This window comes from Halichoerus grypus, chromosome X (genome assembly GCF_964656455.1).
Source record: "Halichoerus grypus chromosome X, mHalGry1.hap1.1, whole genome shotgun sequence".
Lineage (NCBI taxonomy): Eukaryota > Metazoa > Chordata > Mammalia > Carnivora > Phocidae > Halichoerus > Halichoerus grypus.
In genome coordinates, this window is record NC_135727.1 from 120,548,850 (window position 1) to 120,575,906 (window position 27,057).

At 47.2% G+C, this 27,057-nt stretch overlaps 1 protein-coding gene across 2 annotated transcripts; it reads left to right on the top strand.

Moving 5' to 3' along the window:
• Nucleotides 1-25,877, top strand: ASB9 (ankyrin repeat and SOCS box containing 9). Of its 2 annotated transcripts, none has more exons than XM_036068971.2 (7): nt 1-372; nt 8,155-8,234; nt 15,748-15,855; nt 18,201-18,351; nt 20,631-20,765; nt 22,019-22,278; nt 25,671-25,877. In XM_036068971.2, exons 1-6 carry the CDS (start codon nt 282-284, stop codon nt 22,240-22,242), a joined length of 789 nt encoding a protein of 262 aa, XP_035924864.1. In that variant the 5' UTR covers nt 1-281; the 3' UTR covers nt 22,243-22,278; nt 25,671-25,877. The 2 variants fall into 2 exon arrangements, with proteins under 2 accessions (XP_035924864.1, XP_035924863.1); XM_036068970.2 differs by having other exon boundaries at nt 6-372; nt 22,019-22,210.
• The last annotated feature ends 1,180 nt before the right edge of the window (nt 25,878-27,057 follow it).

A 27,057-nucleotide genomic window follows, 5' to 3' on the forward strand; every position in this document is an offset into this window, starting at 1 on the left:
GGGGCCGTTGTGAGCTTTGGCCAACCTCCAGGCAGCTAGGTGGAGCATGTGTGTGCATGCGTGTGTGTGTGTGTGTCTGGGCGCGTGCGTCTGTCTGACCACAGGTAGTGCTCAGATTACCCCGCCTGTTCTGTTCTCTGCTGTTCTCTACCGTCTGACCAGGACGGTGCGGCTCAGCCAGCCCCAGCACTGGAATTCCCAGGAGCAGGGGGAGCATGGAATTTGGACTCTCCTGAGCAACTGAAGTGGAGCACGGAGCTTGCCCGGCCCAGGAGAGCACCATGGACGGCGAACCACGGGGCAGGAACAGCAAGTTCCTGAGGCCAGGGGACCCTCCTGACACCAGGCTCCTTTCAAACCCGTGGATGGGGGGTGAGTCGATGGGCTGCTGGGGAGGCTGTCTAACGTGCTTAGGGGAGGAGAAGGCGGGGTGATCGCAGGGGCTCTATCTGGGGTGTGTCCGCAGCTCTGGAAGGTATTTATCCTTTACATGGTTGTTCAGAAAGGTGTACACCTCTATCTGCAGAGTCCCAGAGACCGTACAAAGTCAGTTGTCACAGTTTATTCACCAGTAGAAACGTCAGCTCCAAAGAATTATCCTTTGTGGGCCAGATGTATCATGTATATTACATCGGAGGTATAAAACTTATAAATAGGATATTTTTACTGCCAAGAGATTTATGAAAAGGTCTTAGGTATTTGGCATGTAGGTGGGGCTGAGTTCATAAATGATGTCCAAACATTGAGTCCTGATTGATTCACTTTAAAAGGAGACTTTTTTTTTTTTTTTAAACTTTGGAGAAGCATCTTACCGGGATGAATCTCACCTGTCAGGTGGTGGCTTTGCTAACTATAGAGTCTCGTGCCTCTGGGCAACTGTCATTTTTTGTGAGCATTCAGCAGGTGCCTGGTGACTGAAAGGATTCTGAAAAATGGGTCTAAGCATTAGAGGAGTAATGATGACTTTCAGATTCATATTATTAGCAAGGCTGCCCACAACACTTGTCTATCAGAGGGGCAATATGCAGGGACTGAGCAGTCGGGAAGGATTTATTACTCTAACTACAGCTGCTGAAAGGGGGAAAAAACCCAGAGGAAATAAAATAACAAAATGCCTTCCCTCCCACTGACTGAGCGGATAAGACTGCCGTGTATCCAATTCTACTTGTAAAAGGAACAGAGCACTCCACGGTAAGTAGGATTTGGATCCGCAAAGGCAGAACTGGACTAATCAGGTTTTTTGAGCACAAACTTGGAGCAGTAGAAAGCAGAGTGGCACCAAAAATTGCTTTTAAAAAATGAATTTGATAAATATATTTTTAAAGCAGCAAATTATATTTCCAAGTTCATTTGGGAAAGAATCAGTAATCTGGATGACTTCCACATGATTATTTTATACCTAAGTATGATGTTTATTTTTATTTCCACTCCAGAGAGGGGTGGCAGCCACTTTTCACTGATTAGGGTTTCTAAAGGTCCTAATCCAACTCCATTTGGGGCAGGATTGGTGGGTGGAGGGGAGCAGGTGCCCATATACTCAAAGGTCTGGTGCTTAGAAAGCAGACACACTGTCTCAAGTACGATGCAGATAGTCTTAGGGAGTCTGCTGAGGACCAGTTTGGAGAGATGGAACTCAATCATGGAGCTGCAAAAGGCTCGGTGGAGTTAAGCCTTCATGAGGCAGGGAATTGAGAGCCATCGATGGTTCTGGAGTGGAGCTCTGGCAGTAAGGAAGACTGTAAGTAAATGAATTTGGTGGTTACAGTCAGGATGGATGGTGGGATCAGGGGAAATTCCTGCACTAATCCGCTGGTTCTCCAGGTGTCTCATGCACGGGCGTCACCCGGACGGTTTGCTCGCATGCAGATGGCTGGGCCCCACCCCCAGGGCTCCTGATGCCCTAGTAGGCCTGGGTGAAGCCTGGGAGTCTGCATTCCTAATAAGCTCCCAGCTGACGCTGATGGTGCTGTTTGGGGACCAGGCTTGGAGAACCATGCACTCGCTATCTAAGCATGGAGCTTACATTTGGCTCGAACTTGGGAAATGACAGAGAAAGGGGAAACGGGTGACAATTTCAAAGGAGAGAGCGTTCAGGGTACGTTGCTTGATTAAATATTGGGACTAAAGGAGGGGAGGCAGCCGAAACTGTAAAGTTTTGAAGGCTAAATTAATGTCAGCCAAGGGGACGAGGTAAGAGAGAAGCTGGGGACGGGAGCTGGCATGGGAGCAAAGTGAGGAAGGGAGGACGGGGCTTCTGCTTTGAACATAAAGCGCACAGCGTGACCATGTGGCCCGGACGCTGGGAAAGCGATAGGTCAGGATGCCGAGACCTCAGAGTGTTCTGCAGGGGCTGTGCTGAAATTCTGGGAAAGGAGAGCTGGTCCCATGGCCCAGAGCTGAGAGCCGGGGATGGAGCCCCGGGGCTGGGCCTGTAGGTGAGCGCGCAGGACCAGTGAGTTACAGAAGCAGGAAGAGATTCGGATGTCGTCATTCCCCAGGAACTAAAGGAAGAAAAGTTTCCAAAGAAGCAGAAGTCACAAGGGCAGATGGCAGGACACCTCTGCTCTCCTCCTTCCTTGTCCCCTGCCTCTGACTGGCCAGGCCCCCCTCACCTTCCGCCCCCCAGCCCGGCCACTGCCACCACGAAGCCCTCCCGGGCTTCTCTGCTGCTCCGTTCCTGAGTGGAGCCCGGCTCCCCCTGCTTGGCACCAGCCCTGCCCCTTGGGCACAACCTCAGTTCTAGCTGAATTGCTCTTGGTTATGCTTCTGCCGTCCTGGCCTTGGTGAGGTGTGGAACGTCAAGTACCCAGAACGCTGTTTCCCGATGACCCAGCCGAGAGACTCAGCTCAGGTGAAGCGTGTCCCCCAGGACAGGACCAGGTCAGGGGTTAACTAGGGCCTAGGTGCTGTTCGTCTGGGGGAACTTGGCTGCCGCCTTTCTGGCTTGCAGGTCTTTCTCGGCCTCCTTCTCTGAAGCCAGGGAGCAAAGGATATGCAAATGGAGCCCAGCTCTTTGTAGAGACTGGTTTAATGCCTCGGTCCTCTGCCGGGAGCAAAAACCAAACGAACGGACAAAGGAATGTCTTTTTTTTGCCCTGAAAATACCTTGTTATGGGTTGCATTCTGTCTCCCCACAAGATAGGTTGGAGCCCCAACCCTCAGAACGTGACCTTATTTGGAAATGGGGTCGTTGCAGATGTAATTAGTTAAGATGAGGTCATTCTGGAGTAGGGTGGGCCCTAATTCAATGACTGGCATCCTCATAAGAAGAGGGGAGAAAGACAGGGAGAAGGCCTGTGACAGCAGAAGCCAAGATTGGGGTGACACGTCTAACAAGCCAAAAAACCCAGAGAAGATGGACGGTCACCACCTGAAGCTAGAGGAGGCAAAGAAGGAAGGATTCTTCCTTAGAGCCTCTGGAGAGAGCATGGCCCTGACAACACCTTCCTGTCTGACTTCTAGCCTTCAGAACTAGGTGACAATGAATTTCTGTCATTTTAAGCCAATTTTGTCACAGCGGCTCGAGGAAACCAATGCATACCTACTCGTAGCAACTTAGGAGAATACGCTGAAGGAGAAACGAAACACCACCCATAACCCACTGAGTAGGTCACCACTCCTGCAGGTTTTTGTAGAGAAATTTCTTTCCTCACAAAGTCGAGCCCACCCTGTAGGGAGTGGGCTCACATTTAAGGAGCAGACAGGCACAGACAGGCACGGAAAGGAAGCAAGCCCATGCGCTCATGGTGGATTTTGAGATATCGGGGTGCCTCGGCTTTTCTGGGGAAACCTGCCTGACCAGGCAGAATGGGTGCTGCCGTGAGGTCCCTGTGGAGAAGGCAGCCTGAGAGAGAGAGAGACAGACAGAGACCAAGAAAGAAGAGGCTGGGCGATGGGGCTGGAGAAAGAATGACAGTGGACAGGTCTGACTAGCCCAAGAGCTGCCTCAGTGGGCCTTTCTGTTTCCTGTTTCTGTTTCTCTTCCTCCTCTTTTCGTTTGTCCTGAAATCCAGCCAGGGTCCATCATAATTGTGACCCCAGCCCCCAGCTCCTCTGCTGTGTTGGTGCACACCCCTGAGCCTCCCCTTACCGCGTCCTGTAGGCCGAAGGCAGACGCTCCCGCCCTCTTGCAGCCACCCACCCTCCCTTTCTGCCCCTTGACCTTGCAGAACGTTTCCCAGGAGGGAGACAGATTTATGCCACTGCGTCAGAGCTCAGAGCTTCGTTAGTAGCTCTCCCCACAATGTACCAATTAATGCCTTTAAAATCTCTTCTGAAATAATGGAAAATTAAAAAAAAAAATCATTCCAGAATTGCAATAAAAATGAAATGACAGCCTTCCTAATGCACTGCAGGGTTTGACAGAGACTCGATTTAAGAGAAAGGTAGGTTTTGGGGCGCCTGGGTGGCTCAGTTGTTGGGCGTCTGCCTTCGGCTCAGGTCATGATCCCAGGGTCCTGGGATCGAGCCCCACATCGGGCTCCCTGCTCGGCGGGAAGCCTGCTTCTCCCTCTCCCGCTCCCCCTGCTTGTGTTCCTGCTCTCACTGTCTCTCTCTCTGTCAAATAAATAAAATCTTAAAAAAAAAAAAAGAGAGTGAAAAGTAGGTTTAATGGCACTAATTGGAGGACTGGTGGAGTGGGCTCGTTAGGAGCGTGGCGTGCCCCATTTTCACCTCGAACCCCGCTGCTGTGTCTCTGGCATTGCCAGCGACCCCACTTGGGTGTCGATTTTCTGGCAGTAAAACCAGTAGACCCTGGCTGAGCGAGGGTTCGGGAAGAATCCTTAACATACACTCCGGGCTGTGTCGTGTACAGATAATGGCCCTTGAGTTTCAAAGATGGTGGTGGGGTCAGTGGAAGAGGGGATGGTGACCTTGAGTCCCCTCTTCATCCAGTCTCCTCCTGGGAGCATTTGCGCCTTCTGGCGGGAATAGGTCCCCTTTCCTGGCCTGCGTGCTCTCTCTGGCGTTAGCAGGAAGGCAGGCAAAGCTGCCATCCATAGCTCAGTGCCTGCCTGGGTGTGGGTTCCGGAAAACCCTGGGGAAACCTCTCCCTGATCTTCCCAGGCAGGACCCACACAAGACGTCCATCTCCGCCATCTCTTCAGTGTGTTCCAGAGCGAAAGAGAGTGTGTGGGGACCAGTCCCTGTTGCAAATTACGGTGTTTACTAAACCGTGTGTGTGCATGTAGGCGTATAGATACATATCTCCATGCTCTCGATGCTAGAAAAATGTCCCCCTACCCACTGTCACGATTTTAAGTCTTTACATAATCACTCAGTTGTTCAGAGACCTGCTGAGGCTGACGTCCTCGTATAAATGTGAGATGAAGTTTGGCTTTGCCAGGACCCAAGTTTTTCTCCCGGGCAGGAGCGATAGACGCGTTATGATAGGCTTACCGAATGCTAGTCTGAAATGACTTTAAATTAGAAAGGGAAGTCTCCTACACTGCTGACGGGAAGATGAAGTGGTACGACCCTTTTGGAAAAGAGTTTGGAAGATCCACAAAAGGCTAAACACTGGGTGCCCGTGTCCTACAGCGCTTCCACACCTAGGTATGAAGCCAAGAGAACTGAAAACGGCCACGCACAGATTTGCGCATGAGTGTTCATAGCAGCGGCATTAATAACAGCCAAGAAGTAACAACAACCCAGGTGTCCATCAACTATGAGCGAATAAATAAAATGCGGTCTATCTATACAGTGGGTGTTACTTGGCCATGGAAGGGGATGAAGTACTGATACGTACTATAACGTGGATGGACCTTGAGACCTGACGCTAGGTGGAAGAAGCCAGTCGCAAAGGACCGCGTACCGTGTGATCCCACTTACATGAAATGTTCACTTTGGCAGATCTATAAAGACAGACAGTAGATCAGTGGCCGCCAGGTGTCGGGGACAGTGAAACTGGGGAGTGACTGCTAATGGACAAGGCGTTTCTTTTGGGGATGATGGAAGTGTCCGAAAATTGACACCATAGTCATAACGGTTGCACAACTCTGTGAGAACCAGTGAGTTGTACACTTGAGGTGGGTGAAGGGATGTGGGTTATAAGTCAATCAAGTTGTTAGACAGACAGACAGATGTAGATGGTCAGCCTCCCACCACGTGCACCAGGGCAACACCCTGTGCTTCTCGATGACACAGACTGTGTCTGCTTTGTAAATACCACATTCTAAAGTCGGGGCACCAACCTGTTGCAGGTTGCCTTTTTTATTCCTCTTAAAGGAGTACGCAATTCTTTATTTACTGTAAATGGAAGGAGTAATGGTTTCAAGACAAAGGAATAGAAAGTAAAGCCCTTTTTTGTCTCTAGTTGATAATATAATTGCATCATTTTTATGAAATCTGAACAGAGTTACAATTTAGGAAGCAAATTACCTGCCCGGACTGTTTAGGCTGTCAACTCTAATTATCCGAGCTCCCTTTAAGAAAGGGGAATGTGCCAGGTATGTTTCTTACCAGCTGAACACTTGGAAGGAAAAATGGATTAATCATCATGCACATGGTGATCCATTCAGGTACGTTTGCAAATTTCTTTTAAAACGGATTTTCAAAACCTTAATTTTTGGCTCTTCCTTCTCACTCAAGATTTTGTGCGGATTGTATTTTGCATTAGCTCTGAGAGTGCAGAATTAGTTGTCCTTTTAATTCTAACTTGGAGACAGATCTTTCTGTATCTGTAGTCTGGAGGGTAGGCTCCAAGCCCTAGAAACAGCAATATTTTTTTCCTGAGAGAATCAGGAACCTCAGAGAATGCTGCGAGGCCATCAAGTTTCTATTGAGCATAAGGTTTTGGAGATAGGAAAAGCCATTTCACGTAAGGTACTCGTAGTGACCCCAGAAGGAAAGCATTGGATGGACTGCATGTCGGTAGGCTTGTTCAGCTTCCTCTTACCTATAAATGCTTCATGAATCCATCTGGAAGGATAGTAATTTGCTCCCTGGGACAGATTTTCCAGGGCCTTGATAGCTCCAGATAGCAAGGCAGACCTTAAGCCAACGCGTGTTAAGTACAAAATGTCCTAGCCTCCTCTTTTCTGGCTTTTTCGGTTGGTAAGGCGGTAGTAACTGCCCTGGTTGCCCAGGTCTCCGTAGGTTTTAGGAGACACACCGGTTCCTTTAGGAGGCGTGACTGCTATCAGACCATTCTGCCTTGTCACATTCTGACTTCCTATGTTTGTTCTGGAAATCAGACACAGCTTGAGATGAGGAAAATCAGGTCTCTGCCTCATTCGGGTTACCTCCACATTCAATTAGAGAGAGGAAACCATTTAATATGTTGGGATAGGGTTTACAGGCTTCCTTCCGAAGAATGTGTATTCTTCCTGTATGGTCGTAGAATACATTTGCTGTTTGAAATAGCAGTGATGGTGGGGTATAATCAAGACTCTGCTTAATGGTAGGGCAGGGTAATGATAGTAGCTAATAGGTATTGAGCTGTGGGTAAGTTTATTGCTGTCCTCACATGACAGGGAAGGAAACTGAGGCTCAGAACCTGTCCAGGGACCCACAGCTCAGAAGCAGCCAAGCGGGTCTGAATTCAGAGCTCTCTCAACCACACTGGCATGCTTCCTTTTGAGGTAGATGATGTCCCCGTTACAAGGTCAGACTGAACTCTACTTTGTGCTTGATATTGGGACAGAAGATAGTCCATAAATAGATATGGTTCTGTTTAGATCTGATTTCAAACCTAATGGTGTATGTAATGATGTGATTACTACTATTAGTATATGGTGCTGTTTGCCGAGATACCAAGTTCGGATTTCATGCAGGAAGCTCGACTGGCCACCACAGCTTAACACGCTAATGCTGGTAATTAGTGAAGCTCTCACTTAACGAAATGGACCCTTTGCCTTTGAAACCAGTATGTAAATGGAAGTCCAGTGGTCAGTCATCCCAATCTACCTCTTTTGTCCTCAGTTTGGAGACTGGCTGGAGTTCGTTCTTTAGCTATCTCGACATTTCACATAAAATGTGTACTGGGAGCATCAGTAGAAGGGGGAAATGCTGAAGGGCTCATGGGAGTCTTGGCTGATTGACTCCAATGTCTCCATCCAGGAAGACCCCTTGGGCTTTTATTGATGGGCGAGGATGCGCCTCGGGTCTATAGCGCGTTAGCAGGATGTAACCTGTTCCTCTCTTTCCATGCAGATGTTGTGTCTGATTGGTCTCCTGTGCATGAAGCTGCCATCCATGGACGTCTGCTCTCTCTGAGGAACCTCATCAGCCAGGTATGTGGCTTTTGAAAAAAAAAAAAGACATTAAGAATATCCTATCGCTCACCATGCTGAGAAAAAAATCAGTCTGATTTATTAAGATAGAAATTTCCTCTTTGGCAAAATGAGGTGAATCCCGACCCCTTTAATCATTTCTTTATCTGGAGGCTGGCGTAAATACTAGAATTTAGTATAATTCTATGCACATACTATTATACCTATTGGGTGAATAACAGGCAGATTAGTGCATTCAAGTTGCTTTCACTTTACTCCATAGACTGTGTTCTTGAAAATTATCACGCAAAACAGTTTTTCTCAACTGGGGCAATTTTGCCCCTTAGGGGACATTTGACAATGTCTGGAGACATTTTTGGTTGTCACAGCTGGGAGTGGGGGTCGGTGGGGAGTGCTACTGGCATTGAGTGGATAGAGACTGAGGATGTCACTAAACATCCTACGTTGCGCAGGACAGCCCTCTACCTCAGAAAACTATCCAGCCCCAAATGCCAGTAGCTCGGAGGTTGAAAACCCCTGGTATAAAAGAAATGCTTGAAAATGTCTTTTTAAATATGTAATCTTACCATTTCAAAGACCTTTTCAGTCTTACGGAACCTCTAGCTGATAGTGGCTCTGCCCAGTTTGATACCAGTTTTTCCGCTCCACAGTGTAATTTCAAGTACACATTAATTTGAGTTTTGCTGGTTTGAAATTATTGGGAACTTAGGCAAAGATACTTGTAAAAACAGTTGAAATCATCATTCAAAACTCTAATAAAAGTTTTTGTTCAGAATGTTCTGTTTTCTGAAAAGACTATAGATCTTTTCAGGTGGGAGCTCTTGGCCCTTTCTGTACCCTGGACCCTTTGGCAGTCTGGCAAAGTCCGTGGACCCCTTCTTGGCCTAATGTTTTAAATGCATGAAACCCAATACTGAGAAGATCTATCAGATTAGTGAAAGAACAAATGTGACATGGTGATACAAACTGCATTAAATGAGATTTAGTGGCGATTCCAGTAACTACCATATTTTCTAAGTGGGTTGAGTGGGTACTTGGAGATATTTTAGATGTCTACAACAATCGTAATGCAATAAAAGTGTCTGTGATTGCTCTCAGTGACAGTCGTATGTACTGCTATTACCACTGTGGTTTGTTGTCTGGATTCCTAATGGAAGGACATCAGACATTTCAGGTAGTTGCCAGTGAAAATAAATGTTTTAAATTAAAAAAAAATTCCAATTTCATGGATCTATCTAGAGTAAGAAATCCTCCTGTAAGATAACAATTTCTAAAGAAGAACTTCAGACTACCCTAAGCCACTATCTTAAGCTGCTTATGGTAGCAGCAGCCTATTATAAACAGAAATCTAGATAGTAACACATAACTCTAGCTAAAAGCAGTTAAGCTGCTTCTCAGAGAAAATGAAACATTTACCTTATTTTGATAGGATGAAAAATGATCACTGTAGCTTTTATATATCACTTATTAAATTGGACCCATACTCATTTATAATCAGTATTTATATGTTTACTGCACATCACATGGAACCATATCTTTAAGCTCTATCACATTTTTTGAGCAACTTACCTTCTTGGAACCTCAGTTTCTGCCTTCATAAAATGAGCATTCCAATAACGACCTGTATCAGTCAGATCTTGCTGGGCAACAAACCACCCCGAACGGAGGGGCATAATACAATAAACATTTATTTCTGGCCAACGAGTCCTTGGGTCAGCCAGCCTAGGCTGGGCTTGGCTGCAAGCTGTGGGTTGGGGGCAGCTCTCCTGCATGTCTCCCATCCCTCTTTGAGCCGCCTACCTGAGGAATTTCGTCCTCAGGGCAAAAGGCTGGAGCACAGCAGGGCAAGCCCAGCCGGGCAGAGTACTTCCGGTTTGTTCATGTCACATCTACCAACATCCCGTTGGCCAAAGCAAGTCAGAGGACCAACTCAAGGATGAAGGAAGTACATTTTATCAACTGTGAGGTGATGGCAAGGGTGTGAATGTATTACACTGCTATGGGAGAGTAAAGAATTAAGACCAAAAATTCAGTCTATTAGGTTACCTTATGTGGGTCTGCGAGGATTAACTGAGGTGGCGTCATGTAAATTACCTATTCCAGTTACCGTCATCACACATGGTATTTATTTTCTGATTACGATCTAGTAAGACTTCGGCTAATCAAAGAATAATGACAAACACAGTTGCTAAACCAAACATATTTTAGGAAGGGAAATAAGACCAACATTCAAATGTCTATGAAACAAAGAGAAAAAAGAAAAGAAAGAGGAAAGAAATTCTCGTTTGGCCCAAGAAGGGAGAAACTGAATCCATAACTGTTCTTCACCATGGCTTCACATTAAAATATCTGGGATGTTTTAAAAAAAAGAACAATGCCTGGGCCTCACTCCATATATTCTGATTTAAACTAGGGCAGTCTTCATGCATTAGTAGTTTTTTTTTTCAGATTTTATTTATTTATTTGAGAGAGAGAGAGAGGGAGAGAGAGGAGAGAGAGGGGGGCAGGGGCAGAGGGAAAGGGAAAGGAAGAGAGAATCTCAAGCAGATTCCCTGCTGAGTCCGACTTGGGGCTCGATTCTGTGACCCTGAGACCATGACCTGAGCCAAAATCAAGAGCCAGACACTTAACCGACTGAGCCACCCAGGTGCCCCCCTGCTTTGGTAGTTTTTTAAAAGCTCCTGTAGAACGACTATGTTCAAGGATTTGTTTTTCTTTCTTTTTTTTAATTAGCATAATGTATTATTTGTTTCAGGGGTACAGGTCTGTGATTCATCAGTCTTAAACAATTCACAGTGCTCACCATAGCACATACCCTCCCCAGTGTCCATCACCCAGCCACCCCATCCCTCCCACCCCCCTCCACTCCAGCAACCCTCAGTTTGTTTCCTGAGATTAAGAGTCTCTTATGGTTTGTCTCCCCTTCCGGTTTCGTTGTTCAAGGATTTTTTTTTTAAATAAGAGACCATTATGATAGTGTAGGAGAGAGAGAAAGGCAATTGGATGTGAAAGAAATAGTAGGAGGAAAGAAGCAAAAAGACCAATAAATTGGATTTCATTAAAATTAAGAACTTCTTCATCAAAAGGCAATATTTAAAAAGCAAGGAGGCAAGCCACAGATGAGAAAATATTTGCTATGTATATATGTACATCCATCCATCCGTCCAATGAAGGGCCTGTATTCCTTGTCTAAAATTAATACAAAAAAAGATAGGCAACCTGACAGAAAAATGAGTGAGAGACTTGGACTGGCACTTCGTAAAAGGGGTTATCCAAATATTCAGTAAATGTATCCCACTATGCTGATTAGTAATTGGGGTAATTCAGATTTCACGTAGGAGATGGTACCTCCCGGGGGAAGGGGTAAATGTGAAAAGACCGATGATACCAAGCTTTTTACCTGTGTAGTGATAACATGTATATTTTCTTTATGATATTCACTGAGATTGACACTTAGGCTGTATGGACTTTATTGTACTTCAATAAAAATTTATTTTAAAAAACAGTAGCAGTTTGTTAGGTCAGCAGAAAGCAATCATGGTACCATGGGACCTTAATTTGGTGGTTCTCCATCTGGACTGCACATTAGAATCGCCTTGAGATGTCTGGGATAAGGTGGGGCTCTTAGAAATCCTGATACCTGACTTCAGCCTCCTTTGATTATATGGCAAATGCTCTGAGATGCAGCCTGGGTATCAGGAGTTTGAAAGCTCCCCAGGTGATTCCAAGGCACAGCCGAGACCGAGAACCTTAGCAATAAGGTCTGGCTGCAAGCAAGTGGTGGAGACTGGCTGTTCAGTTCCTTGAATAAAACTCCTTATGCTGCCCCCTGCAATCCTCAAAGGGCTAAGTCACTACCGAATGGAAACGAGGAACGATCCCGGTGTTCTGAAACATCAGATCTTTCAGATGTGGCAGCTAATGGAAGGCTAAGTGGTAAAGAATAAGAAGAAATCTCAGATCATGACTGCCTGCAAGTTACAGCGTGCTAAGCATACATCATTTCTTAGTCCTCGTAACAACCTTATAGGGTAGGTACAATTGTCCCCATTTTACAAAAGAGGAAACTGAGGCTTAGGGAGATAAGTAACTGGCTCAAGGTCACACTGCTTGTTAGGTGATGGTGCCAGCATTTGAACTTGGGAATCACGCTGCTTACCCCCCCCCCCCCCCCCGAGGTCTCCATCCTAGGTATGAGACAAGATAGTGGGGCCATTCAGAGAATTCGGGCTGGCGAGACAAGGAACCCTTTTCAGGGAGAGTTTGGTTGTTGGCAGAGGCTCAGTTTATGTTGTTAGTTGGGTCTCTAGGTGGTTATGTCTTAGCAGGGAATTAGAAACATGTACCAGGGGCAGAGATTTAGTTTTGAAAGCCGTATACAATATGTAGAGAGTATTGAGAGAAAAAAGAAAGGATCTGAGGGCAAATCCTTGAAATGCCTGCATTTAGGAGATGTGAGGAGGAAAAGGACAGAGTTAGTGAGAGAGACAGAAAAGGACAGTAGGAGGTCAGAGATCGAGCTTTTTTCAGGGAGAACTTGGTTTTTGAAGCCAGAGGAGACGTTTCACGAGGTTGGAATGAATACATAGCAAATTCAGAGGTGGAAGGAGGCAGAGGACAGGGCAATATATATTGGATTCAATAAGTAGGAAGTCTCTGGTGATCTTTAAAAGCAGTTTCAGCAGGATTGTGCTGGTAGATGAGAGAAGGGCTAGAAGTAGAGACAATGGGGACAGATTATTTTTGAATAAAGGGGAGGGAAGCAAAGGGGAGAAGAGCCTTCGATGGAAGTTTGGTAGAGGGTCAGGAATGAAGATGGGAAGACTTCAAAACGCAAAAGGAAAGTGTGCCTGAGGAGGAGAGAGCTGGGGAATGCATGTGAGAAGGTGGCTGAAGGCAAGTCATGAGGTGGCAGAGGGACCGGGTGAAGTCGCGGGCTGTTGGGGCAAGCTCAGATGTTTCTTTCTCAAAGAAAGGAGCAATGGAAGAACAGAAGGCTGGAGACATGCAGAGAGATTTTAGGGGTGGGGAGAGGGGAATGTAAGAAGTCCTCACATCAGGTGTCTTTGATCTCCTTGCTACAGCAGGAGGGAATGATGGGTTTGATGAACGTGAGGGAGACAGCTGCTCGTGAACCTTCTGCCCTGCGTGTAGAGAATGATGTGTCAGGTGTGTACAGGACAAAGGAAAAAGCCGAACCTTCCTGTAGTCTTCAGGTTGGTTCAGGCGGGGGGGGGGGGGGGGGGCGGGGGACATGTGGTTTGAGGCTGGAACAGAAAGCTGCCAGGTACCGAGCGCTGTGTCACTGTGGGTGCCCAACCCCCAGGCCCCGTCAAAAAGAGCATCTGATGATAGGCTGAGATTAGGGACAATTGATTACAGAAAGGGTTAAAGATAAGCCATTTAATCCATGTTTTAAAAACCTGAGAACCCACTGGGGACCGGACTCTGTGTGAAGTAATGGGTTAAAAATCACCCGATGATATTCTAGGATTCAGATTTGTTGATAGTTCCGACCAGTTGCCACCATTCATTTAAAGTAGCGCCGTAGCTCAGTGAGGGACTATATGGGCAGTCCTACATTTGCAAAGTGAACCTGAAGGTAAAGGACCCTCTTTGTCATGTGCTTACGTAATGTGTGGTGAAAACTTTTTGTATTGTGACTCATTTCTTTTTTGCATTTTCATTTACCTGGGTTTATGTAGAAGTACCCAAATGATTGCTTAGAAATGGCAATGGTCTCAAAAAAAAAAAAAAAAAAGAAAGAAAGAAAGAAAGAAAGAAAAGAAATGGCATTGGTAACCGGAGGAGTACATTGGTAATAACAGAACACCTAATATGTAATTCCTTTAAAGGGCAAGTCTTCTTTCATCTCATGATCTGTTGCCCCGGGGAGTTACGAATTTCTTGTGTTTTCTAGCAGTGTGAGTGGAAGAGATTGGACAAATATAGAGCATTGGGGGGGGGCAAAGAAGGATCTGAGAACAAATCTTTGAGGGGATGTCTCCAATTAAATAATAAAATAAAAGAGCAGATGCCACGCTCAAGTCCATGGGCAGCACTTGTGAAGGGATCAACGCAATTTTGAGTCAGTGGTCAGTAAGCATTTATTCAGTGCTCATTGGGTACAGAGGGGATGCAAGGTTACAAAGGAGGGGAAGATGTCGTCCCTTCCCTCCCTGTGAACAGCAGGGCCGGGGGGGCAAACTACTGTAAGGGATGTTGGAATTTCTCATTTACAAGAATAATTTACGGGTTATTTCGAGTCTCCCAGAACCCCTCCCCAGGTCCACCCAAAGAAAGGCTCTGGATTCAGAATCCTGTTGACTCAGGCATATGTCTATGAGGTCACCCATCAGAGAATAAAAGCCAACAGGACAGGATGATCAGGAGGCTGACTCATAAATGTCACACAAGTGGAAGAATGTTTGTTAGGAATGATGATGTGGGAGGCAATTCATTGGAATGATTTTAGGCAAATTTTAACTATTAGGGGAAGAAAAGGTACAATGTATTACCAAGTCATTAGTTAAACTAACCATGTTCTTAACTAATGTGTCCCAAGAAAAACAACTTTTATTGTACCCAGTTTCCTCCTGTTAAGGATAATGTATTCCATGATCAGGACATCTCTGGAGCCTCTCCTGGAGTTCTTTTGATATTTTGCTTGGTTTGGGCTCATAATCCATCTCCTGGAGAGCGTATTTTCCCAGAGGTTGATGAACCAGGGCCTTCTGACAACTCTCTTGGCTCTTCGGACCTCGAGTACCTAGAGTGAGAACGTAATTGCCCCTCAGCCTTAGGACTTTCTGCCTCTGTCTGTCTGTGGAGGTTCACCTCATGCTTTGGCCCTGTGTTAGTCATCTCGTGCTGTGTAACAAATTACCCCCAAACTCAGCAGCTTCATGTAATAGACCTGTTTTAGCTCACAGTGTCTGTGGGTCAGGAATCTAGACACAATTTACCTGGGTCAGGGACTTGTATGAGTCTGCAGTCAAGGTGAGGGTCAGAGATGGAGACATCTGAAGGCTCGACTGGAGGTGGACCTGAGTGCTAACTCACTTACGTGGCCATTGGCAAGGTTCAGTTCCTCCCGGGTTGTTGGACTGAGGGCCTCAGCTCCTGGGTGGCTGTTGGCTGGAGACTGCTCTCCGATCCTTGTCATGGACCTCATCGAGACAAAAAGCCAGCAAGTGAGAGGACAAGAGAGAGGGAGAACAAGATAAAAGTCAGTCTAGAATGTGTATCCCCAAGAGTCAGATTGCTGGGTCACAGGGATGCATCTTGTCAACTCTAGTAAGAGGCTGTCCAACTGTTTTTCTGAGTGGCTGTGGCATATTATCCTTTCACCAGCTGCACGAAAGTTCCTTTTTTGTTTGTTTGACGACATTAGCAACACCTTAGCGTACTGTCAGACTGGGAGCATTGTCATAGGGCTGGATGTGTGGCTGGAACGCCACCCTGTGGAGCTGTGGCTTTGCACCCCTTACTGTGCCCACTTCCTCTCCTGCAGGGGTGGCCCGTGAACCTCATCACCGCAGATCGTGTGTCCCCACTCCACGAGGCCTGTCTCGGAGGTCATCCCTCTTGTGCAAACATTTTATTAAAGCATGGAGCTCAGGTAGGTGTGACTCAAATAATGTCTTAGAAACCATGACAAATGCCCATTTCCATCCCTTTTGAATAATTTCTGGCATTTTTGACCGGCCTGATTTGAAGGTGGAAGAGGGGTGTTTTTCAAAAGTATTACATCTATCAAGCTTCTTTGCCTTAGCGATAGATGAAGTACTGAATTTTTAGCTAGGGAGTAATGGTTTGAGTCTGCATCATTTTCTTTAACAGTCACTACTAATAAATAGCTGTTGGATTTCTGCCTTTGTTCCCATGGCTGGAAGGTAATGAAATATTATAGAAAATATAGAACGTTTGGCCCCATAAGACTTGAATAATGGTCCCAAACCGTGTCTACCATTTGCTAATATCGGAAACTTGGATAAGTTATTTAGGTTCTGAGCTTTAGAGTCCATAGCTGAGAAGAGGGGGAAAATAACAATGAAGCTGTGTGCCCCGGAGAGAGGAAAGAGCTTTGTGGCATGTACAGCATCTCCACCCCAGCGGGCGATTACCAAACACTGTTTCTACCCGTTATATTTGGCCATGTGACAAGCTACCGCAACTTAATGACCTAAGACAAGAGCCATTTATTTATCTCACAGTTCCTTGTGCTGGCCAGATAGTTCTTCAGGTCTGGCCTGGGTTGGCTGGCCTCAGCTAGGCTAACTTAGGCATTCCAGGTTAGCTGACAGGTTGGCTGGGGCAGACTGCTTCGTGATGACCCTGCTGGGGTGGCTGGGGAGACAGGAAGCCTCTGTGTGGTCTCTCTCTCATCCTTTCCCAGGCGGCCTGGCCTGCTTCCCCTGGTAGCAGGGATGCCAAGAGCATCAAAAGAAGGCAAGCTCTCGGCTTGCCTCCCATTTGCTCTTGTCACATTGAGCAAAGCAAGTCCCGTGGGCGAGCCCAGATTCAAGGACTGGAAAAGAAGTCTCCATCTTGTGATGGCAGGAATTGCAACACTGCGTCGCAAAGCGATATGCGTACTCTGCAGAGAATCTGTAGTCGTTTTTGCAAACTACCACCATATGACAAGCGTGAATACTAAGGTGGTTGCTAGGAGCACACAGAAGTGTTGCTGGCCTTTTCTGATGGGGCGAGAGAGGAAATCTGAAGAGGCCTCCTGGGGGAATGATGTCTAAGCCAAAACGCGAAGGACCTGTTGGAATCCGCCCGCTGAGTCGTGGGTTGGGGCAAGTTACGGGCTTCCCACCCACTGGGAAGAGCAAATGCAAAGACTTGGAAGCGGAAGTGAACAATTTTTTTTTTTAACTTCAAATCACTTCTTATGGCCGCAGAGCAGAGTGGGTAAGAGGGGCCAGAACACAAACAGCCTCGTTGTCCCTGCCAAGAAAATGGGCTTTGTCCTGAGAGCAGTAGTAGAGAGCCGTAGGTGAGCGCATCATCGGGTTTATACTGGGGTTAGGAAAACTTACTCCACTCGTGGACACAGGGCTAGGACAGTGGAGAGGCTGAGAGACAGTTGTAGGAAGCCTCGCCCTCTGAGGGTTGTTGAGCACTCGCGTGCTCCTGGGAGGGAGTGTCCCCTTAAACTTGGCACCCTGGACATCTTTTGTGCCTCACTAGTCCTCGCCTTCCTTGGAAATGGCTTGTGAGAATGATTTCATCGTCTTCATAATATCTTTGCTTAATAATGTAGAAAATTTGCGCTTGGCTTTGCTCTTCCCTATTTGATTATAGCCCAAACACTGCAAAGTCAGATGTGAACTTGTAAGTTTTGGTCAGATTTCCAACGTTAGAAAAGATGGCCCCAAAGACTCTAGTTTGATGGCCCTGTAGGACACTAACCAGTCTTGTATCTATTAGCAGATTTATTTCAGCATTTAATTGACTGAAGATATAAATTCTCCTTTGAGCCAGCGGTACCATCTCACTGGTTCTCTCATTAATGAACGAGTTGAAGAAAATCTTCGGCACATATTCACCCTCTATTTCTGTGCAAGTCCTGTTTTAAATTTTTTAAAAATAATACATTAACATCTCTAAAAGGTTACTCTCACTGCTGGAAAGGATACTGGATTGGGGTGGGACGGGTCTAGAACGGAATGTTTAAAGCAGGGATATTAGTTTGTAAGCTGTATAGGATTATCCTGACTAGTTTCAAAGTTCATGTTCCTGGGGGCAGGGAAGTGAGAGAATATTCGGTAACATGTTCTCAGTGCTTTACCTCATTGAGTTTTTCACAGCCTTGTGGAATTTGGCATTTTTGTCCTCATTTTATAGCTGTGGAACCGAAGGCTCAGAGAAGTTAGATAGCAGCTTAAAGTAGTGGAGTCTAGATTTGAACCCGGGACAGCCCACTGCCTGCCTTCAGCCTGGAGCTTTTCTTTCCAGGTGAATGGTGTCACTACTGACTGGCACACCCCGTTGTTTAATGCGTGTGTCAGCGGCAGCCAGGACTGTGTGAATTTGCTTCTGCAACATGGGGCCAGCCCCCACCCGGCGAGTGATCTGGCGTCCCCCATCCATGAAGCAGCTAAGAGAGGTAAATCTGTTGAGAATTTACGTTTTCCACCCCTCCTTCAACAGACATCTTACTGTTGTGAGAGGAAGGGTGTCTTTAGGGGATCTTTTCTCAGTGTGGGGCCCTGGGACCAGAAACATCAGCCTGGCCTGGCAGGCGATTGCAGATTCTTGGCCCCCACGCCAAACCCATTGACTCAGCAACTCTGGGGTGGGGCCCAGCCATCTGTGTTCTGTTTAGCAAGCATCCAGGTGATTCTGATGCACAAAAAGTTTGGGAATGACTTTTTCAGAGCATCTGGAATGTTGTTCACGGCTGTGGTTCTGGAACAGGGTCTGGCACATGGTAGACTATCCATCAAGACGTGTGGAATACATTGTTGAACCCATGACCCCAGAAAAATCAAATTTTTATTTTTTTAAATAATTTTTAAAAAAGATTTTACTTATTTGTTTGACAGAGACAGCGAGAGAGGGAACACAAGCAGGGGGACGGGGAGAGGGAGAGGGAGAAGCAGGCAGACGCTTAATGGACTGAGCCACCCAGGTGCCTCTCAAATTATTTTATAAAACAAATTCTATTTTTTTTTTTTTTAGGGCCCTAAAGAATATTGTCTCAGGGCCACCTAGGTTTTCTTTTTTTAAAAAATATTTTATTTATTTATTTGAGAGAGAGAGAGCATAAGCAGGGGGAGGGGCAGAGGGAGAAGCAGAGTCCCCGCTGAGCAGGGAGCCCCTTCCCCCAGATCAAGAGTCGCATGCTCCACCGAGTGAGCCAACTACCCTTAAAATCATATTCTTTTTTTTTAAAGACTTTTAAAATTTTTATTTATTTTTCAGAGAGGGAGAGAGCACAGGCAGGGGGAGGAGCAGACGGAGAGGGAGAAGCAGACTCCCTGCTGAGCAGGGAGCCCAACACGGGGCTCCATCCCACGACCCTGAGGTCATGACCTGAGCCAAAGGCAGACACTTAACTGACTGAACCACCCAGGCACCACCCCCTCACCTAGGTTTTCTAAGTGAAACAAACTTGCAATTTTTGGAAATATAAGATGCTATATATAGCTCAGGGTAATTCTCCACCATGCCCGGCTTTACTGAGTTATCATTGACAAATGAACTTGTATATATTTAAGGTGTACTAACATGATGACTTGATAGACACCTACATTATGAAACGGTTACCACAGTCAAATTAATGAACACATCCATCGCCTGATAGAGTTACCATTTTTTGTGTGTGGGGAGAACACTTAAGATCTACTCTCTTAGGCAAATTGCAAGCATACACTGTGGTATTGGTGCGTACAGTTACCCTGCTGTATGTTAGGTCTCCAGAACTTCTTCAGCTGGGGTGATTCTTTCCATAACACCATAGTTTTCCTGATATTCTTAACTCTGGTACAAAACAATGGCAAGTTCTGCTTCTCCCCATTGTCACCATCATGGCCACACGTGGCCAGAAGAGTGTTTATTTCCCCAGTGGTGTCACAGAATGGCTCCCCATGAGCCTTTACAGCAGCCCTATTTCACTGAATCCATCCCTATGATAATTATCTCCCAAAGCATTGACTTTTCTTCGTTAAGAGATCGCCTGGGTGGCTTGGTTAAGCGCCTGCCTTCGGCTCAGGTCATGATCTCAGGGTCCTGAGATCGAGCCCCGCATCAGGCTCCCTGCTCGGCGGGAGGCCTACTTCTCCCTCTCCCACTCCCCTGCTTGTGTTCCCTCTCTCGCTGTGTCTCTCTCTCTCAAATAAATAAATAAATAAAATCTTAAAAAGAGAGAGAAACGCAAAGGAGTACTGTTTAAAGCATGACATTCTAGACCAAGCAAGAGCGATTCGGCTTTCACCAACCTAGTTTGCCAGGCTGGGCCCCACTCGGGTTGGACCGGGCAGCTGCTTCTCAGCCTCGCCTGTGTCCACGGTGGCCTGTTTCTCCCCGGGCCGGCCGTGGGTGAGCTTCTGGGCTGCCTCCCCGGGCCCATGGCCCATACCATGCCCTTTCTTCTTCAGGCCTACCTGCAGTCCCTGTTCCTCCAGCCCTCTGCCCACTCTCCCTTCCATTTCTGTATTCAGTCTGATTGAAAAGCCACAGCCACTTGGAACAGGTTGCTGGTTGCTTCCCGTGGCTCGGAAACCCCAGTGGAGTTCCGCCCGGAGCTGCAGAGAGAGAACCTCCTCCAGGCAACCCAGTAACTGGGAAATAGCTTTTGGTCCGTGCAAGTGTAAGCACGCAGGAGAGAGGGAAGGTGGTGTTTCCCTGGCTAAGAGAATGTCTTTCTTCTGCCCTGGGCTGCAGGCCACGTGGCGTGTGTGGAGACCCTTGCGGCCTACGGGGGCGACGTGGACCATGACATTGGCCACCTGGGCACGCCGCTCTATTTGGCTTGTGAAAACCAGCAGGTGGCCTGTGCCAAGAAGCTTCTTGAGTCAGGTAAAGCAAAAAGCACATGAAACAAGGAAAGAAAATGACAAGTAACCTGAACGTCTTTTAAAGCCATTTGTATTGTAGCAGGGGGAAGAGTGTGGGCCACGGCGTCGGACGAGGTCAGGGTTCGGGGTGGCTGTGTTCCCGGGGAGGATAGATTTTACACTGTTCGCACTTTGGCTCTCTCACTTGTAATGAGGACGATGATGATGAGCGTATCTCCTCCCAGGGTGGTCCTCGGTGATTGTCTGTTCTCCTCCCCTTCCGGCTCACCTCCTCCCTCCGGCCAGTGGTTCTTAGCCCGGCAGGACTTGTACAGCTGCTGGAGCCGGGCTCGGCCTCCCCCCGGGGCCTTCTTCTGCAGTGCGCCTTGGTTTGGAGATTCAGCTTGCCCCATTTTTAGCTCATTGTCGATCTTCTGTGTTCCTCGGAAAGCCCTGTGTCACATCATTCTTTTTCATCTCCCTGCTGTTGTCCAGACCCTTCTTCAGCCTTGGAACTCCACTTCATCACCCTTGTAATGACCTGAGTCCTGCTTATTCTTTAAAACTCCAGTAACCCTTCCCTTCCCCTGAACGTTCCTGTGGTTCTTGTTGCCTTCTACTCATTTGGCAGCCATTGCCATGAATTAGGAGATTCATTCTCCTTCTCTCTCTCTCCCTCCCTCCCTCCTTCCCACTGTCCTTTTCTCCCTCCCTCATTTCCCACACCCCCAATGCTCTAGGTAGATTTTAAGCTCCTCATCAGGAAAGGGTAGGGTTTCTCATCCCTCACAAAACCAAGAACAGTACCGGAACAATCCAGTTGCTATTTGTCCAGTGGGCATCGTTTTCCATTTTACGATGGGGACAGCAGCTCAGGCAAAGCCACATGTCCCCACATGTCCTGGTGGGAGCCCGCAGCCGGCCAGAGTGGGGATTTGTAGAGAGTGTAGGGATGGAATTGGCTTGGGGTGGTCCTAGAAATCCACCTTACTCCTGAAGAGAATTTTTCTTGTAGGTAGCACGCCTGTGGTCAGCACTCAGAGGCAAGGTTTTAACCTCGTATGCTATATAGCTCGTCTTGTACCTTCAGTCACATCATCTGATGGCACTTTCCCCATCTTATTCAACGGAATGAAGTCATCTCCCATTTTCCCGGGATTGTCAGGCCCACTGTCGAAGCGCTTTTGTTAAGGGATTTTGGGGCACAGTGCTGTGAGAAGGGGGATGCTTGGACTCTGCTCCCTGGCTGCCTCTGTTATTCTTGTGACTCTTTAGGAGCCAGCGTGAACCAAGGCCGAGGTCTGGACTCCCCTCTTCATGCAGTGGCCAGGGCGTCCTATGGAGACCTGGCACTGCTGCTCATGGACTTCGGAGCGGACACCCAGGCCAAGAACGCCGAAGGCAAACGTCCCTCGGAGTTGGTGCCTCCAGAGAGCCCCCTGACGCAGCTCTTCTTGCAGAGAGAAGGTGCTTCTCCTTTGCCCGAACCTAAGCCCTAACTCATAGCGACTCCTGCGGGCTCTCGCAGGAGGCAGGTACTTACCGAGTTCTGACTTCTGATACTGTATGAAAGACCGTTCTCTGCCGCCAGCGAATGTGGGGAGCTGAGATAATCTAGTGTTCAACAAGGTATGGTCCCGGTTACGTGGTAAAGAACCATCTGTCGCTTGGGATGTTGAGACAGGCTGTTTTGGATGATCTCGTGTTCATGTATGGGGTAGGCCAGCTTTGAAAGAATTAACAGTATTCTAAACTTTTGATATTACATCTAAAACATGCTTTAGAATGATGCAACAGAATCCTCTTCGGGGTTGTACCATGCCCCCGGGATGCGCTCCACATGGGCCAAACTACTGCACTTGCTTTCTGGGGGCAAGAAGGCTACTCGTTAAGTGCTACAAGGTCTTCCTTTAATGATCGACAGCAATCTGAAGACATTTACTGTTGCAAGTCAATCAACACCTAAGTCCACACTCCCCCCACAAATAGGAACCGACGCTTGCAACCCAAACAACTAAACACTGTCATTGAGAGCCGTGCAAGGGGGGGTAGGGTGGTGAGGTTGGGGGTGGGCTGGGAGCAGAGACCCCTCCGATGGCATTCCTAATTGTCCCTTGTAACGGAGAGCAGCCAGCTCAGGATCTGCTTTTTTACTCAAGTGTGGGTTTTGTTACGTTTTCGGGGTTGTGGGACTCTGAAGCAGGCTTCCCTACCTGGGCGGTTCTGATGGCAGGTTATCGGGTTGTATTCTGCCTGCACGCGGAGGATTAGGCTTAGCTCCGTGCAAAGTTGTAAAGTGGCCGCAGAATCTTCCTCCTCCGACTCCGACTGCCCAGCATACTTGCAGCCAAAGCCCTGCCTTAGGGCCTCCAGACGAGGCCTGTCCTTTACGTTAAGCAGTGTGACTAATCATCACCAGGCCACTCTACCTGCATTTCGATGATTGTTTTTTAAAAAATTCTGTCTATATATAGGGCCCATTTCTCCAGCAGGTCAGATGACACAATGCTTGGGGCCCATGTTTTTAGGGGCCCATAGAAATGTGTTCATTTCTTTTAAAATCCGAAGGAAGAAAGGGATAAAACTCAACCTGGATTATGTGTGTCTTTATACCGACAGAGTGGTAAAATACCATTTTTTTTTGACTTGGGAAAGAGATCCACAAAAGCAAAAGTGCCTCATGGCCCCCTAAAGTTACAAAGTCGTGCACACACACACACACATGCATGTGTGTGCGTGCGTATGTGTGTATATATGTGTGTGTGTATCCATATCTATATATCAGTATCTATATCTACAGTCCCTCATCCCCTGCCTCAGCAAAAAATCCCATTGGATTTTCAAATTGCCCCCACTGATTCTTCCCTTCTACTCGATTCCCCAGGCCATTCGTAGGCACCTGCATTGTCTTTCATTCCTTTAATTCCCATTTTGGTGACAGTGTGGTCAATGATCGCACTGGTTTATAAAATGTCATTTGTTCCTCGAGAAAATTACTGCTGCTTTTGCCTCCATGAGTCATTTTTGGGGTTTTGGTGAGGTCACCTCTCAGCAGTCTGGAAGCCCACAGGGCGTGGGGCCAGGCCAAGTGCAGAGAGCCAGACCTGCAGATCCAACACAGCAAATTCGGTCTCTGGATGTCCCAGGAAAGGAGTTCGGGAGTATTACCACCCCACTGGCCTCGAAAAGCGTCTAAAGCAGTATTTACTCACGGCACACAATGAAAACTAAAAATGACTCTCAGCCCAGCATGGCAGGAGCTATAGTGGGTTTTCAGCTCTATTTCTGGGACTTAAGGCTACACTTGTTGTGCATCACCCTACTTAGGGTAAACAGCAGGTATTCAATTAGTAGCGGTAGTTGCGCTGACCTTCCTCGGATGTCCTGCTTTTCTGCATCTTCCGATACTTCTTTATCCATACGTCCCACAGTTGTCCGCGCCCATGTGTCTAGCACATATGATTAGCCACGTCCTTCAACCTTCCTTAGTGAGATGGAAGTAAGTTCAGTTTCCCCACCGAGTACTTTTTGCAGTTTAACATATGCCTTGAGTCCACCGGGAAGCAGTTCATTAGTAGCTGCCTTGAGTCCCCTGAACAGAGTCCAGAAGGTGCCCTAAATCCCGATGGGGGCCTTGTGAATGTGCTCGGACGTCCGCATTGACAGGACTGCATTGCTTTCTTTGGTTGTGGAGGGGTCTCTTTGCACCCGTCCTTTTCTCCATCAGCCGAGGAGGTGGGCAACCCGCTTTACCCTGCGGCTTATAGGGCTGCTGTCGCAAAGCCGAGCCGCTGTATCCTTTCACTCGTGTTCTCAACCCTGGCTCCACGATAAGATGACCTGGGGCACGTGCCTTTAAAAAATCCGGATGCGCAGGTTCCACCCAACGTGAACAGAAGCAACGGCCCTGGGGTGGGGCCCAACGTCCTGTGGTTTAAAGCTCCCCCTGATAGGTGCTTCTGAAATGCAGCCTGGATTGAGGGCCACTGCTCTATGGGACTCTAGAGGGTATATAGCTTTGCTTTTGTGTGTGTGTTTAATAACAAAAAGAGAGTTCCCATTACAGTTTGGTGCAGGGGTGGGGGTAGGGGGAATCGTTTCCTATCCTTCTACTTCATAGTGGAGTTTCTCAGCCTTAGCATTGGTGACATTTTGGGCCACTTGGGGACTGCTGTGCACCCTAGGATGTTTCGCGGCATCCCTGGCCTCGACCCGCTAGATGCTCGTAACACCTCTCCCCCAAGTGGTGACAAACAAAAGTGTCTCCAGGCTTTACCAAGTCTCCCTTCCTTTTCCCTTCCACCCAGCCCCCTGTTGAGAACCACTGTCCTAAAACGTAAGCTCTTGGCTGGTTCCTGATGCAAAGTTTGTGCTCGTTTACTTTTCACCTCTGAGTTGAAGCATTGGGTTAGCTCTGAATGCAGAACAGAAAACAAAGGCCTGGAGAAGATAACATACCCGTAGGCTTCACTGATAGCTCAGTATATTCGAATATCTCAAAATTGCTAAATTATAAAAATGTTTGTATCTAGAAATGCCTTATTTTTTTTTGAAATACCTTATTTTTTAAGGTAAAATACAAGAAAGCTGTTAAACGAGAATATCGTTTTCATTATTGGGAATTTTGTGTGGCTTCCTAATTCCAAAATTAGCTGCCTTAAGCCTCCATTAGTGAGACTAAGCTTTGACTTTTTTTTCCAGTCTGTTCTAAATCAAAACCGAATAAGCTCATTTCAGCTAGCTACCAGAAAAAGAGAGAACGTGGCCTAAAAATGCCTCCTACTACAAAAGCCCGAAAATGGTCTTAAGCAGAACCATGTTATTTCCCTATGACAATGTTGCAGCTTGTCTGCTGTCAGGAAGGAAAGGAGGAGTAGCCTTAGATCAATGACACCAACGTGTGGCTTGTCTTGCGATCTTTCTCCAGGGCCCCCTTCTTTGCTGCAACTCTGCCGCCTTAGGATCCGGAAGTGCTTCAGGACCCAGCAGCATCACAAGATCAATGGACTTGTCCTCCCCGAGGAGCTGAAACGGTTTCTCCTTCACATGTAAATGTGTCAAGGGACTGGCGTCACAAACAACCCACCCCGAGTTGTGGCCACTGGCATTTTGAAATAAAGTCAGGTTCATAGAGCTTCGCTGGTCTTGTCACTTAGATTTTTATTTTCGCTGGAAACACACTGGGAACTTCTGTATTATTGGTTGGGAGGCATGAGGCCTTTCTGCCCTTCCCTAGAAGAGGGCGGTGAAAATCCCAACTCTTGTTTGAACCGCTTCTGAAGCACGAATTCTGCCTTCCCAGCGGCCCTGCCAGGTAGGTACCATCCCCACCCCCTTCTCCAGGGGAGCCGCTGAGACTCCGGGAGGTCCGTTCGTCCAGTTCCTCACAGTGACTTGAGGGAAGCCAGGTTCCAGGATGGGTTTTATGAGGCTAACCTGGGGACTCTGGCGTGAGGCCGAATTTTCAGACATGACTCTTGGGGCTCCATCTGTTACGTGGGAAGGAGGATAAAGAAGAAAGAGATTTCTTTGTCTACATCTGACTTTTTTTTTTTTTTTAAGCTTCCCCGTTCTTATGACAAAACCACTACTGCTACTGTACAATGTAGGGGCCATTTCTTTTTCTCAATCAAAATGTCATATACGTGTTAGGCATGTTCTACAACTGGGCCGTCCATTACAGTAGCGACTAGCGCGGTAGTTCTCAACCAGGGGTGATTTTGTGCCCTAGGGGGCATTTCTGGGGCAATGTCTGGAGACTTTTTTGGTCATCACAACTTTGCGGGGGTCGGGGGGGTACCCCCAGCATCTAGTGGGGAGAGGCCAGGGCTGTTGCTAAAGCACCCTGCAGTGCACGGGCAAGACCCCGCCGCGGAGAATGATGCAGTCCAAAATGCAAATAGTGCCCAGGTTGAGAACCACTTACACTAGCCATCTGTGGCTGGCTATTTTAAAAACATAAAGTAATTAAAATTGGATAAAATTAAAAATCCAATTCTTCGGTGTCACTGACCACATTTCAGACGTTTAATAACCACACGTGGCTAGGGGTTCCTGTATTAGACAGCACGCGCAGATACGGATCATTGCAGAAAGTTCTATTGCTGCATTGTTGCAGACATTTCTACTGGACAGCACTCTTCGGATGCTTAACAAGTGGATTTTAACCGCCTTTCAGTTTCTGATTTACATGAGACCTGTAATATAGTTTAGTAATAACGGCTGTAGTCCGTCTTCTCTCGGAGAGATGAATTTGGGGCTCCATTGTATCAACAGAAAGAAAGACAGTGTTGTACCGACTTAGGGCCAGTCCT

Bases quoted from the DNA above. Each gene is read 5' to 3' on its own strand.
- ASB9 (XM_036068970.2), top strand. From the start codon at position 282: ATGGACGGCGAACCACGGGGCAGGAACAGCAAGTTCCTGAGGCCAGGG. The intron at 20,766-22,018 runs GTAAAGCAAAAA...GTGACTCTTTAG, and splicing joins CAAGAAGCTTCTTGAGTCAG to GAGCCAGCGTGAACCAAGGC. The intron at 22,211-25,670 runs GTGCTTCTCCTT...ATCTTTCTCCAG, and splicing joins GCTCTTCTTGCAGAGAGAAG to GGCCCCCTTCTTTGCTGCAA.